This window comes from Ceratotherium simum, chromosome 23 (genome assembly GCF_057802395.1).
Source record: "Ceratotherium simum simum isolate JZ-2026a chromosome 23, ASM5780239v1, whole genome shotgun sequence".
Taxonomy (NCBI): Eukaryota; Metazoa; Chordata; class Mammalia; order Perissodactyla; family Rhinocerotidae; genus Ceratotherium; species Ceratotherium simum.
The window spans coordinates 12989867-13005340 of record NC_141922.1 but is presented as its reverse complement, the minus strand read 5'-3'; the positions used below and the strand labels follow the sequence as shown (position 1 = coordinate 13005340).

Here is a 15474-nt window from a genome sequence, read left to right as displayed (position 1 = left end):
GACACTCAGTCCCGGGACCAGAGGACAACCAGCCCCCATCTGAGCATACAGGAATGCTTCGGGAGACATTTTTCCAGGAAGATGAAATTGATAGAAGACCTTAAATCTGAGCATATTAGGAATAGATTTAAGCCATTGGCAAAATTTGGATTTAATTAGATATTTACTAGATTTATTTTGATAGAAATACATAGAAAATAGAAGAAAAATAAAACAAAAAAGGACAAGAAACAAAGCAAAAATCCTACAGGAAAGGGAAAATAATTATGGTTTATTAATAGCTGAGTAGAGTTTACATAGTCATAATAATAGTAATGAACAAAGAGAATTATGACAACTTTTGGGAAGATGGGGGATGGGACTTGTGTGTGGTGTAGAGGGATGGAGGCCTTAACTTAAACCCTCATCTTCCCTGGTGTAAGTCCATGGATAACACCTACAACGGAGCAAGCATATCATTTGAGAGATGACAGGCACAAAGGGCCACATATTGTATTATCCCGTTTATATGAAATAACCAGAAGAGGCAAATCAACAGACACAGAAAATACATCAGTGGTTGCCCAGGGCTAGGAGGAATGGGGGAGGGGGAGGGTTTGAGGAGTTCTTTTGGGGGATAATGAAAATGTGTAATAATTTTCATATCATAATAATAATAATATAATTATATCATAATAATTATAATAATAATATAATAATTATAATATAATAATTATATCATAATAATTATAATAATATAATAATTATATCATAATAATTATAATAATAATTTCCATTTTATTACTGGGTAATAATATCACCCAGTAATAATGGGTGAATTGTATGGTATGTGAATTGTATCTCAATTAAGCCCTTTAAAAAAAGAGCGATAACAGAGGTAACTACAAAAAGAAGCAACCAAGAGTTCAGTGATCGCCTCTGGTGGGGCTCAACGGAGGGCAGTGGGGTGAGGGAGTCTGAGGTTTTAAAAAAAATCTTATAGAACAATTTGATTCTTTAAACTACATGACTGTAAAACTTTCATTAAAGAAAGAAAAATAAACAAAGCATAAAAGCTGGCGTATGTCTAAACGCACTCTTGAAAGCTGGAGAATCACTCCCGGATGTGGCAGGGTCAGGGTTGGAGAGAGGGATGGGAGACCCTGCCCTCCCGGGGCCACGACCCCTGGGCAGGGGCAGGGCTGGGAACCCTGTGGCCCTGGGCAGGGGTTCTAGAGAGTTCCTGCGTGGGGCGTAGCCTGGGGTCTGGGATCGTCACCACGCCAGAGCCCTGGGGCAGCCAGCCAGGGCATCAGGTAGTCTGGGGAGGCCACAGACTCCGGGTCCTGGTGGGATGGAGGGATGGAGGGATGGAGGATTGGAGGGATGGCGGGATGGCGGGTTGGAGGGATGGTGGGATGAAGCGATGGAGGATTGGAGGGATGGAGGGATTGCGGGTTGGAGAGATGGAGGGATGGCCGGTTGGCGGGATGGCGGTTGCAGAGCGCGAGGGCGCCCCCGCGGTTCCTCGGAGGAGGGCAGCCCCGCAGCTCCTCCCAGCCCTCTCCCAGCGTTCCCTTCTCCGGCCCCTTCCTTTGAAGAGCATCTCTCTCCCTCTCCATGAGTCTGAATTCCCAATTGGGCTCACCCTTCCCCAGGTTGCCCCCCAGGGTCCTCTCAGCCCTCCCAAGCTGAAGTCACCATCATCTCTGTTGAGGGCCCAACAGCGGCTCCTCCCGTGCTCGTGTGGTCGGGCCTCTGGCGCCCCCTGCAGGCCGGGAACGCAGGACCGTCTGGGGCCCCTCTGCGTCCCCTTCCCGAGGCCGCGCGATCACCTTCTGGCTCTTCCTTCATAAAACTATCAAACCAATATCATTTAAATCTGTATTGGCCCACTCCCAACCATGTGTAAGTTTCTCTCTGGCCTTAAATGTTGGACAGAAAAGAAAAAAAAGACTGTGTTGGTATAAAGACGAATATGTTCTATATTAAGACATTCTCTTAGGCCTGAAAGTTTCTTTCTTCTGATTTTAAAACAAAACATTTTCATGGGCCTTAAAAGTAACGTGGGCCCTGGGCACAGGGCAGTGGACCAGTCTCGCCCCTCCCATCGTGTTGGAGCCCTCGGTGCACTCCCCCAGACTGTGGTCATAAGCTCCTCAAATCTCCCCTTGGCACTGGGCTATGAGCGCTCTACCTAAAACACACACACTGGCCTGCGGTGTCACTACCCTGCTCACAAGCATTCTGTGGCTCCCCAGTACGCTGCCCAGTAAGGTGTTCACTGAAATGGCAAGTCACCAAAGACGTATGGACAAAATGCTACTGTGGCCCAGAGGAGGGCAAGTTAGAGGCTCATCTAGATGCTTCTACCTGGGAAACTCAGTTACGTGTGCTGGGAGGAGGGAGGGGAGAGAGGAACCCCAGTTCCCTTCCCCTTCCACCCCTATCCAATCTCCCCCTCTTTAGACCTGCCTGGGCCTGCACTACCTCAGAAAAGGAAGTGGGGCCAGACCACAAAGGGTCACAGCTTATCAACGCATGCCAGCACTGTTCTAAGTACTTTACCATCAACTCATTAGGCCTGCAACAATCTGATGGAGGAGGCATTATTATACATAATAATAATTGTCTAGAAATGTTTTATATAAAGATGAATAACTTCCACTTTACGGATGAGGAAACCAGGGCACAGAACGATTTAGGAATGTTCCCAGGGGACACCTGTTCTAAAACGAAGGGACGGGAGTCCTTGGCCCTGGAGCTTCTCAGTCCCGTGCAGCCAGATGGGGAGAGATTCTAGAATATACCCAGGGGGGTTGACACCTGTGATTTCCACCCAAATGCCCACTGTAGGAGCTGCCCTGGGTCGGATGCGACTGGGAGCAATCTGCCCAGGGCTCCCCACTCCTCACATTCTGTGGGAAGCTCAGCCCCGCAGGCAGCCTTCACCAAGCCCCCGCATCCACAGCCCGGGATGACACCTGCCCTTTCTGCCCCCCAAGGAACATGTCATCCCTGTTTGCGAGGGACACCAAGAGCTTGGTCAGAGAGCTGGGCAGGAGAGGCGAACTGGTGCCCGTTGACAGCCTGACCAGTGCCCTGCACCTGCGTCCCTTCTGCCTGGTGAGGAAGAAGCACAGACACCACCCCTGGCCTTGGGACACCCCCCTCATCCCCACGGACTTCTCCCTCATGGACGTGCTGGAGCCCGGCTCCCCTGTCCCAGGTACCTTCAGGTGGGGCCAGTGGGCGGCACAGTGGAAGGGACGGCAGGGCAGCTCACAAAAGAAGACAGATTCCTGTGGCTGAGAAGGTTGACACCCTCCACCAGGCACAAAGAGTCCCCCCCGGTCTGCCTGGCCTGTAGCATGCCATGGGCACCCCCTGCAGCCTGTGTCTTGCATGTGGGAGAAGGACGAAGCGATTTCTTCCTTCTGTCCCAGGCTGTGTGATAAGTAGTAATGATAATTTTAAACACAATAATGGCTAACATGGATTAAGTGCTTGCTGTGTTCCAGGGTCCATGTTGGCAATTCCTCAGTTAATCCCGACAACCACCCTTGGAGGAAGGTCCTGTCATTTTCCATCCCCTTTTCTAGATGGGGAAACTGAGGCTCTAAGAGTTAAGTGGCTTGCCCAGAGTCACACCCAACCAGTAAGTGGTGGGGGCCAAATTGGAACTTGGGGCTGAGGCTTTAGCCACTCAACCCTGCCTCCCTTGCTACCTGGCTCCAGCCTGGACCTCTCTCCCCACAGAGGTGAGCCGGAGCAAACCCATCCACGTCCAGGAGGTGGTGGCAGGAGCCGTGACAGGGGCCATGAGTGTAAGCACTGGGCTGCAGGGGAAGGTGATGGGGAGTGGTGGGGTGACCCGCAGCTCCACCCTGGTTGTACAAACCCTCAGGGTTTCCCCTCACACCTGGGAGATGCTGGTGGAGAAGAGGTGAGAGTCAGAACGGGTACACCAGGTAGGCTGGGGTCTCCCAGTCTGTCTGTGGGCACAGGTTCCCCCCCAGGCTGGAGAGGGGCATTGGGGGCAGGAGAGAAAGCCCAAGGCTCCTGCCAGCTTGAGGCCCCGAGTGAAGCCACTCTGAAGAGTGGGTTGGGATGGGGGAGTCCACTGTTAGCAGTGAACCCAGGGGCCCAGGGATGAGAGAGGGCGGTAAGAGGGACTTATATTAGGTCAGAGATTTCAACCCAAATGATTTCAGGGCCAGGAAAGGAAACAGAAAAGTGGGAGCTGCTGGATGTGAGGCAAGAGGGAGTGGTGAGAACTGTGGCAAACTGGGGGGCACATGCCTGCCTGAAACTGACAGCTGCTTCTGAGCTGCTGCTGGTTGTTGCCAGGCAGGAATGTTAGCTTAGTGGTGCCACTTTTCAAGAGAAACTAGAAATTGGGATTTTATATGAAACTTACCAATTTTAATATTATCTCAAAATTTTTATACACCACATAGGCCAAATAACTTCTGCCTTTTGCCCAATTCAGCTTATAGAAAGCCAGCTTGTGGCCTCTGGTCTGGACATTTTAAACCTTGTAGAAGACAGATGTCTCAGACTTTCCTCGGTTTCTCCCCTTTATTCCAACTATGCCCACCTGGCCCTAAACAAGCAGTCCCTAAGTACAGGCCAGCCACACCAGGGGAGCCTGAGCCCGGGAGCCCTGGCAGAGGCCCCTCCCCAGCTCTGCCTCTTCTCCTGCCCCCCCTCACCCCACATACACCCTTATAGGAAACTGAGGACTCCGAGGCCCTCATTCCTCAGGGAGCTGCAGAGCCGGAAGGAGAGAGAGAACCTGTATGTGGTGACAGAGGCCGTGGAGACCATGCAGGACACCACGTTTCAGAGCTGCAGTGAAGCCGAGGGAGCAGGGCAGCTGTCCCTCCGCGAGCTGGGCTGCTTAAAGGTGCAGGGTGTGCCCGGGGGTGGAAATGTAGGTGTGTTGGGGGTGCTGAAAGCCACCTAGGAGCCCTGCCCATCACCCTAACTCCTGCCAAAGAGCTGCCCCACTAAAAATTGCCCCATCTAGGACTTAATAGATATAGATATCCAAAAACAGCAGAATATACATTCTTCTTAAGTGTACATGGAACATTCTGAAAGATAGACCATATGTTGGGAAACAAGGCAAGCCTCAATAAATTAAGAAGATTGAAATCATAGCAAGCATCTTTTCCAACCACAGTGCTATGAAACTAGAAATCAACTATAAGAAAAAAGCTAGGAAAGTCACAAATATGTGGAAACTAAACAACATGCTACTGAACAACTATTGGACCAATGAAGAAATCAAAGGAGAAATCAAAAAATACCTAGAGACAAATGAAAATGAAAATACAACATACCAACTCTTATGGGATGCAGCTAAAGCGGTACTAAGAGGGAAATTTATAGCAATACATCAGCAAACAAGAGAAATCTTAAACAAGCTTACCCTATACCTAAAAGAACTAGAAAAAGAAGAACAAACAAAGCCCCAAGTCAGTAGAAGGATGGAAATAATAAAAATCAGAGCAGAAGTAAATGAAATAGAGACCAAAAAAAAACAATAGAAAGGATCACTGAAACTAAGAGCTGGTTCTTTGAGAAAATAAATAAAATTGACAAACCCTTAGCCAGACTCACTAAGAAAAAGAGAGAAGGTTCAAATAAATAAAATCAGAAATGAGAGAGGAGAGATTACAATGGACACCACAGAAATACAAAGGATTATAAGAGAATACTAAGAAAAGCTATATGCCAACAAACTGGATGACCTAGAAAATGGATAAATTCTTAGAATCCTACAACCTCCCAAAACTGAATCAAGAAGAAATAGAGAATCTGAATAGACCAATCACAAGGAAAGAGATTGAAACAGGAATCAAAAACCTCCCAAAAAACAAAAATCCAAGACCAGACAGCTTCCCCAGTGAATTCTGCCAAACATTTGAAGAAGACTTAATACTTATCCTTCTCAAACTCTTCCAAAAAATTGAAGGGGGGGGGGGGAAGCTTCCTAACTTATTCTATGAAGCCAACATTACCCTGATACCAAAACCAGAAAGGACAAGACACAAAAAAAGAAAATTACAGGCCAATATCGCTGATGAACATAGTGCAAAAGTCCTCAACAAAACATTAGCAAATCGAATACAACAATACATTAAAGATCATACACCACAACCAAGCTGGATTTATTCCAGGGATGAAGAGATCGTTCAACATTCACAAATCAATCAATGTGATACACCACATTAACAAAATGAGGAATAAAAATAACATGATCATCCCAATAGATGCAGAGAAAGCATTTGATAAGATCCAACATCCATTTATGACAAAAGCTCTGAATACAATGTGTGTAGAAGGAAAGTACCTCAACATAATAAAGGACATTTATGGCAAACCCACAGCCAACATCATACTCAATGGGGAAAAACTGAAAGCCATTCCTCTGAGAACTGGAACAAGACAAGGATGCCCACTCTCGCCACTTTTATTCAACATAGTACTAGAAGTTTTAGCCAGAGCAATTAGGCAGGAAAAAGAAATAAAAGGGATCCAAATTGAAAAGGAAGAAGTGAAATTCTCACTATTCATGGGTGACATGATTCTATATATAGAAAACCCTAAAGAATCCACCAAAAACCTACTAGAAATAATCAACAAATACAGTAAAGTTGCAGGATACAAAATCAACATACAGAAGTCAGTTGCATTTGTATACATTAGTAATGAACTAGCAGAAAGTTTAGTCAAGAATACAACCCATTTAAAATCACAACAAAAAGAATAAAATATCTAGGAATAAATTTAACCAAAGAGGTGAAAGACATATACGCTGAAAACTATAAGACATTATCAAAAGAAATTGAAGAAGACATAAAGAATTGGAAAGATATTCCATGCTCATGGATTAGAAGAATAAACATAGTTAAAATGTCCATATTACCTAAAGCAATCTACAGATTCAATGCAATCCCAATCAGAATCTCAATGACATTCTTCATGGAAATAAAACGAAGAATCCTAAAATTTATATGGAACAACAAAAAGATCCCAAATAACCAAAACAATCCTGAGAAAAAAGAACAAAGTTAGAGGTATCACACTCCCTGAATTCAAATTATACTACAAAGCTATAGTAATCAAAACAGCTTGGTACTGGCACAAAAACAGACACACAGATCAGTGGGACAGAATTGAGAGCCCAGAAATAAAACCACACATTTACGGACACCTAATCTTCAACAAAGGAGCCAAGAACATACAATGGAGAAAGGAACGTCTCTTCAATAAGTGGTATTGGGAAAACTGGACAGCCACGTGCAAAAGAATGAAAGTAGACCATTATCTTTCACCATACATGAAAGTTAACTCAAAATGCATTTAAGATTTGAATGTAAGACCTGAAACCATAAAACTCTTAGAATAAAATAGAGGCAGTACACTCTTTGACATCAGTCTTAGCAGAATCTTTTTGAACATCATGTCTACTCAGGCAAGGGAAACAAAAGAAAAAATAAACAAATGGGACTACATCAAATTAAAAAGCTTCTGCACAGCAAAGGAAACCATCAACAAAACGAAAAGACAACCCACCAACTGGGAGAAAATGTTTGCAAATCACATATCTGACAAGGGGTTAATTTCCAAAATATATAAAGAACTCATACAACTCAACAACAAAAAAATGAACAACCCAATCAAAAAATGGGCAGAGGATATGAACAGACATTTTTCCAAGGAAGACATACAGATGGCCAACAGGCACATGAAAAGATGTTCACTATCACTACTTATTAAGGAAATTCAAATCAAAACTACAATGAGATATCGCCTTACACCTGTCAGAATGGCTATAATTAACAAGACAAGAAATAACAAGTGTTGGAGAGGATGTGGAGAAACGGGAACCCTCATGCACTGCTGGTGGGAATGCAAACTGGTGCAGCCACTCTGGAAAACAGTGTGAATATTTCTCAAAAAATTAAAAATAGAAATACTATATGATCCAGCTATCCTACCACTCGGTATTTATCTAAAGAACATGAAATCGGCAATTCAAAGAGATTTATGCCTCCCTGTGTTTGTTGCAGCATTATTCACAATAGCCAAGACTTGGAAACAACCTAAGTGCCTATCAACGGATGAATGGACAAAGAAGATATGGTACATATATATACAATGGAATACTACTCAGCCAGAAAAAGACAAAATCGAGCCATTTGTGACAACATGGATGGAGCTTGAGGGTATTATGCTAAGCAAAATAAGTCAGACAGAGAAAGACAAATACCCTATGATTTCACTCATATGTGGAAGATAAAGACATAGATAAGGAGGACAGATTAGTGGTTACCAGAGGAGAAGGGGGTGGGGGGAGGGCAAAAGGGACAAATGGGCACATATGTATGGTGATGGATAAAAAGTAGACTATTGGTGGTGAACACGTTGCAGTCTATATGGAAACTGAAGTATAATAATGTACACCTGAAATTTACACAAAGTTATAAGCCAATATGACCTCAATTTTTAAAAAATCACCCCATCTAAAGAAGAATGCGATTCCTGGGCGCTTGTGTCATGGTTCTCAACTCTGCACATTAGAATCACCTGGAGAGGTGTCTTATTTTTTGTTATTTTAAAATACTAATGCCCTGACACTCTCCCCCCAGTTCTGTTTTAATGGGTCTGGACTAGGACCCAATCACTGGTATTTTTTTAACTGTCCCAGGTGATTCTTATGTGCTGCCAGGGTTGGTATCACAGTGTCAGAGGTTTTGCATCTACCTTGGAACCAGGCGACCCTGACTGCGAATCCCAGCTCTGCCCCTGGCTAGCTATGTGGCCTTGGGCAAGTCACTTGACCCTCTGAGTTCGATCTCTCCCAGCTGTGAAGTTGGGCTGGGGAATCGGGGTGAGGATTATGTGAGAAAAGTTCCCGGGACATGCTGGGGGCAATGACACCCACTTTTCCTTGCACCTGCCTTCAGGGCCCAGAGCTACTCCCCACCGGCTCTGTTCTTAGGGCATCTAGCGTCTGGCCCTCAGGTCCCCGCTGTAACGCAGGGAGGTTGGACCCCACGCTAGCGTCCTAGGGCTCTGGGACTCTCATCTCCCACAAATGAGGTTGCACTCACAGCATCCCAGCCGGCCCCACCTCTCACCATCCACTTGAGTGCAGGTGAGCACAGGTCACCTGAAGGTCAGTCTCCTAGCTGCCATTATGGAATACTGTCTCAGAGCTAGAACATTCTTCAAAATGTTCTCTATATGTTGTTCTCATCCTTTCCTCCTGATGATTCCATAAGGTGTGGAAACTGGAGCTCAAAGAGGGTAAGCTCCTTGCTGGGGAGCACACAGCTGGTCAGCGGTGGGGCCAAAATCCCAACCTGGGCCCGTCTGGTTCCAACGCCTGTGTGTTTAATCAAGCCAGTTAAACAGCAACCCCAGCTCTGAACACAGCAGGTGGCTGGCCTTCTGATGTGGGTTATTTCAGCAGATGTCATTTCAGACAGACTCGCCTGCCTCTCAGTTGTGAGAAGGAGACGGGATGACGTCAGGGGAGGGCGGGGAGCCGCTGGGGCATAGGGCGCCATCTTGGGATTAAGTGTTTGCTGTCCATCTCTTACTATGTGGAGACTGCAGGTCTTAGGTTCCGTGTAGGGTGACCAGCCTTCCTAGTTTGCCTGAGACCAGGGCTTTCTCAGGACACAGGACTCTCAGTGCATGAATCAGGAGAGTCCTGGGAAAACCAGGACAGTTAGTCACCCTAGTGGTGAGTGATGGAAAAGCCACAATGATAATGGCTCTAAGCAAGAAAAGGATTTCTCTCTTAACATGAAAGTTCAGATAGGAGCCTCAGGGCTGCCCTGGCAGATGGTAGTCATCAGAGACCTAGCTCTTTCTGTTTTGTCAATCTGCTACTCAATTTATGGCCTCCACCTCGTGGTCCAAGATGGCTGCTGTAGCTCCAGTTATCAAGTCCACCTTCTGGCCTGCAGGAAAGAGAAAAGAACTTGCACACGCCACTTCTGCTTGCATCCCACTGCCCAGAAATTGGTTATGTGGCCACATCGAGCTGCAAAGGAGCTGAGATTCATGGTGTTTATTCAGGACAGCCATGTGCCCCATGAAAAAGGAGAAGTTCTATTACTGTGGCTTTTAAGGTGATAATGGTGACACCACTGGTCCCACATCAGGAGTCCCAGCCTCCAGGGGTGCTTCCCCTCTCTGCACCACAGTGTCCACCTGTCAAGTGAGAGAGGACCACTTAGAGACCATTGGAGGTTATCCAGCTGCAGTGCCTCATGACTCCAGCTCAGCACGTCCCCAAGTGAACACTGCACACTCTGGACAGTGCTGAGACAAAATGAAACGCATTTCTTTACTGTGGGACTTTTTAGGGCTTTTACCATGCCAGTGTGTACTGCTTTGACCCCAGAATGCCTTGGGTTTTTTTCTGGACGTATCTTGTGTGCAATAAGATCTTTGTATTTTGTAAAATGCTGTTCTTGCTGTGCCTGAGTGTCCCTCGTCCCCTCCCTTTGAATCTTCCTCTCCCCTCCATCTCCTGCAGCCCCTGATCGTCAGGAGGGACCCTTGCAGCTCCTCCTCCTGTGTCTCCTCCCAGCCCCGGCTCCTGTGGGCCCCTAAGACCCCTTCCTGCAGGTCCTAGAACCCCGTGTGGAGGTGATGCCCTGTTCTCCCTGCTTCTCCACTAGCTCCAGAGTCAGAGCCACATGGCCAAAGAGAAGACGGTGACCATCCCGAGGGGCACTGTCCTGGCCTACAGGGTGCTGCAGCTGGTGATTGAGGGGGACCGCTGGGGTAAGTGGAGGCTGGGGGAGCAGGAGCAGGGGAGACACGACTCTCCATCCTGGAGGGCTGGGAGGGGACAGAGGCGACTTGCCAGTGGGGGCCAGGAGGAGGGAAAGAGAAGCTGTTTCCCGGTTGGCCTGAGCAGTCAGCCAGCCAGGCCCGCATTAAAAGGATTTGACTTTCGTGGAGGGCTGCTGAGGTCAGCTCTCAGGAAGGGCTTACAATCCAGCCTGCACCCTACTTGCCCTGGGGTGTGGCTGCATTTGACTGGAGGAAGGGTTGTGTCAGCTAATTGGCACAAAGAATCATGTGGATCGGGCGTGGTCCTGCCCATCCATGGCCCAGGGGTGGGAGGCAGTAGGTTTCGCTCTCTCATCAGTGCTCCAGCCCAGAGCCCTGCAAACCAGAGACAGGGCTGGGTATTGAGCCTGGGGTGAGGCCCCTCGGGATGCTCAGATCTAGTCCACCGGATCTGCAGGGTTGGCCCTGGATGGGGAGGAGGAGGAAGATTTGGACAGCCACCCTTGCCCTCATAGAAAGAACGTGAACTTGAGAGTCTGGTGCACTGAGGTTTGAATGGTGGCTTTGGCCTTTGCCATCTGTGTGGCTTTGCGGACGTCACCTAATGTCTGAAGCTGCAGCATCCTGGTCTGTAAAGGGGCTCGTGCTGCCTGCCCCCAGAGATGCTGCGAGGCCGCAGGAGGTGAGCTGTGAGGATGCTGGCTCTGTGCCCGGCACACCGTAGGAGCTCCATAATCGTTGATTCTCTGCCTTCCTCTTAGACTCTTGTCTCTTTTTCCTCCCTGTGTTGTCACACAGCCGTTCTGTACCTCCCTGAAGGAAAGCTCTGCAGAGACACTGGCGGAGGTGAGTGGCCCCCACCCGGGGCCCATGAACCCAGCCAGAAATCACCCCTTCCCATAGAGGATGCCCTGACATTCTTAGGGTCCCTTCTCTCCACCATGTAGTCACCCCACGTCACTCCAAGGGCAAGGAGGGCCAGGTACTCTGTCCCACAGTGGGGTGGAGATGAACTGGGAGAACTGGGTGGAGGTTGTGGGTAGGATGGGAGTCGCACATCGGCTCCAAGTTCCAGCTCCCTGCACAGCAGCCTTGGTTTCCCACCTGCAAGACGGGAAGGGTGGCACTTGTCTCACCGGGACAGGAGGACCACTGATGATATCCGGATGGCGTTTGGTACCTGGAGGGTTCTCAGGAGGCAGTTTGTATTGTTAATAAGATGGGAGTAGGAAGGCAGGGGGTGTCTGGGCACTGCTGGATCCACCCACCCCACCCTAGCCCTGCCGCAATGGCGCTTAGACCATGAGAGGCCCTGGCTTAGCCATCCCAGTGGGGCGATGGGGCAGGGTGGAGCCAGGTGCAAGGGGTCTAAGGAACAGATCCCAGAGCAGGGCCTTGGGCAGAGAAACCTAAAGAGGCTCTTCTTCTGGCTGAAGCATCGGCCCTCAGGAGGGGTGAGTGACTGGGGAGGGAAGCGAGAAGGTAGAAGGAGAATGAGGTGGGGGACATGGGGAAAGACAAGGATAAGACCTGTGGCTGGGACCTGGTATGTGGTAGGTACTCAGTAAATGCTTATTGAAGGAAGGAGAGAATGAATGAATGAATGAATGAATGAATGAATGAATGAGAAGTCAGCACATAAAGGAACACTTTGCATGAGCGGAGAGGTTCATCAGGCCAGGTCTGAGACATTAGGACCCCCTGGGCAGGCTGAGGGCACCGGGGGCCTGGGTGGCCCTGGGCAGGGAGCCCAGGCACAGGAGCCCGTGGGTGCCAACCCCCTCTCTCCACAGGCGTGGGCTTCGGCTGGGCCCCAGGAGAGGAGCCCGACTTCCAGGGCCTGCAGAGGCAGGAGGGTGCCCAGCTGCAGGATCTGGCCACGCTGCTCCCAGAGCTGCGGCACGTGCTGCGGGGCGCCCTCCAAGAGCTGCTCAAGGACCCTCGGGCACTGCAGGAGTTCGAGGACACGGTAAGGGGCCCATGGGCTGGGGGCTGGGATCCGGCACAGGGGGTGGGGCGGGGCAATGAGAGGCAGGAATGGGACGTGCTCTGGGTCTCAGTAGCGCACAACCTCGATGGCCCCGTGGTGATTGGGCACAGCCCTGTGCCAGCTATTGTGTCAGGCACTCCCTGAGCATTTGCTCACTGAAGCCCAGAGGAGGCTCAGCAGGGCTGGCATTGAACCCAGGCTCGTCCCAGCCTCATGGGCGACACAGGGGGATGTGGTGCCAGGGGGTAGGGAATGGGAGCTTGGGTGGTGGAGTGCATGGACACAGGGAGGAGGGGGGACCCACAGTCTGCCTCTTCTTGCCGCTCCCCTGCAGCTGGAACAGGCCCTAGACACTGGGGTGCCAGGACAGCTGGGCGGCCCTGGGGGCGTCATCCTAAGCATCCTCCAGGACCCCTCGGGCAGCCTGTCGCCCTCGAAAGGCAGGGCCATGCTCTGCATTCTTGGACCCCTAGTGGGTAAGAGGGGCGCACAGGGACTGGGGCTGGGAGGAAGAGGGCCCCGGGGAGGGCTCCCAAGTCCCCTGCCCATAAGCCCCGTGGAGCCCCGGCAGCGCTGGCGTGTCCTCCCCACGCTCAGGGGCAGTGCCGTGGGCAGAAGAGTGTTGGAAGACTGGGCCGGGCTGCTCTGCTGTCACCTTGGGAAGGTGGCATCTTTGTTTCCCAGAATCCCCTCCCTCTATAGTTCTGGGTGAGAATCACCCAAAAGAGGAACTGGCCTGAGATTTGGGGGCCAGAAGTGAAGCAGTGGCCAGTCATCTCTGCAGGATCCCTGGCAGTCAAATTCAGTGTGGACAGGTGCAGGGTGCCCAGTGGCTTCCACGTGTACAGTGCTTCCTCCTGACTGCCAGCCCTGCCCACCAGCAGGCCTTCAAACCCGTCTCCAGACACGGAGAGGTCACGAGCGTGCCTGCCCCCACCCCCCTTTTCCACTCGTCTCCTCCACTTTCCTCCTTACTTCTGCCACTCTATTAATCATTATTCAGTAATCAGTTATCATTAATCTCCGCCTGCCAGAAATATCAGTTACAAGAAAGCAAGAGTTACTGTCTGTATACCCGCATGCCCGCTCCACTGAACACGTGTCTGCACACAGCAGGGGCCCAAATCCATGAGTTCCCTCCCCACGCGTGACAAGGAGCTTGAGATGCAGACGTGCAGTCAGGGCTGGGCCTGCCCTGTGGGGCTGGAAGGATGCTGTTGTTCGAGGTCGGAGCTTCGTGTTTGGGATCAGGCCAACCTGGGTTCTTCTCATCCTAGTTCTGCCACTAACAGGACGAGGAGTCATAGTTATCCTGGTTAATGGCCACCTTGCAACACCACTGGGCGAGCAGAGGGGCTGATACGTGTGAAAGCCCTTTGTAAAGTGAAGCCTACCAGACACCCTTAATGGATGGTGTTTTAGGGAAACTGAGGGAGTGGGAGGGGTGGCAATTTACTCAAGACCACTCAGCACTTCTGGGGCAGGCAACCAGAACCTTCTCGGGAAAGCCGGCCCCAGAGGTACCTAAGGGGGCTTCTCCTCCTTTAGGGCTCCAATATCCCAGCCCTTCCTCCCGGGTTACGAGGGCCCACAAGGAGAGACGCAGGTGCCTCAGCCCCAATCTCTCCACAGTGCTGAGCGACACCCAATGTCACCTGCTGGCCCAGTCCCTGGAAAGAGGGATCCTGCCTCGGCAGCGTGAGCTGGTGAGAGTCTCGGGAGGGGATGCAGGGGAGGACATGAGGGGAAATGGACCAAGTGGTTTGTCGGGGGGTCCGGTCCCCAGTCCCTTGAGAGCCCTTTGTCAGCCCCTTTGCCCAGCCCCCACCCACAGAGGGTGCACACACTGGGCTCTGACCCCCGAGTCCCCAGGCCATGCAGCATCTGCTGGGTGGGCCACATTCAGTCCTGTGCGGTTTATTCACTGATTGTATTGAATCCCTGCCTTGGGCCGGGCCCTCCACCAGGGTCTGAGAACACGAAGATGAAAGGGGCAGTCCCACCCCTCGCAGTCCCGTCAAGGAGACACGTGGACCAGTGATTACAGACAGGGCCTGATCTGGCTGGCACAGGTGGCTATGGGGGCACCAATGACAGGGCTCGGGCGTTTCCCAGAGGGGCGACCCCTCCACGCAGTTCATGAATTAACAGATGGAAAGACAGGGATGGGTATCCAGGCAGAAGAGTGTGCGCAGAGGCTGGAGGCGCTGGGCGTGTGGGAACCGCTGACTCCAGCCAGTGCAGGAGGGGTAGTGTGGGGGATACGTTACCTGGGGCCACAGTCCTGCAGGGAGCAAGGCCCCGGGGCCGAAGGTCCGTTGTGGTGGGGAGAGGAGGCCCCAGACTCCCGTCCACAGGGTGGGTTCCACCAATCCAGGGCCTGGGAAACCTGCCTGTTCATTCTGGGCGGTTCCTTGCAGGTGGAGAGTATCTTAGAACCAAACTTCAATCAGATGGAGGAAACAACCTTCTCCCTCCCGCCGGAAGTCCTCTCATCCCTGCAGAGTGAGGATGCGGCCCTCACCCTGGGCCTGGTGGAGAGCTGTGGGTTGGAGCTGCAGGGGCCCGGCACCCAGCTCATCTGGGACCCTGACGTGGTGCCACAGCTGTCTGCACTCTACGGGTCCCTCGTAGGGCTGCAGCTGCTGGCCGACCCCAGCCCCGTGGCCCACTAG

General features: G+C 50.6%; 1 protein-coding gene across 1 annotated transcript; it reads left to right on the top strand.

Moving 5' to 3' along the window:
• The first annotated feature begins 2988 nt into the window (after positions 1 to 2988).
• LOC101388497 (gasdermin-A-like) lies at positions 2989 to 15474 on the top strand. Its single transcript, XM_087447102.1, has 9 exons — positions 2989 to 3208; positions 3739 to 3925; positions 4714 to 4888; positions 10692 to 10797; positions 11608 to 11655; positions 12627 to 12778; positions 13134 to 13275; positions 14432 to 14505; positions 15220 to 15474. Exons 1-9 carry the CDS (start codon positions 2989 to 2991, stop codon positions 15472 to 15474), a joined length of 1359 nt encoding a protein of 452 aa, XP_087303228.1.

Coding starts and splice junctions, on each gene's coding strand:
- LOC101388497 (XM_087447102.1), top strand. CDS start 2,989: ATGTCATCCCTGTTTGCGAGGGACACCAAGAGCTTGGTCAGAGAGCTG. Junction 4,889..10,691: donor GCGAGCTGGGCTGCTTAAAG/GTGCAGGGTGTG, acceptor CTTCTCCACTAG/CTCCAGAGTCAGAGCCACAT. Junction 11,656..12,626: donor CTGCAGAGACACTGGCGGAG/GTGAGTGGCCCC, acceptor GCTGGGCCCCAG/GAGAGGAGCCCGACTTCCAG.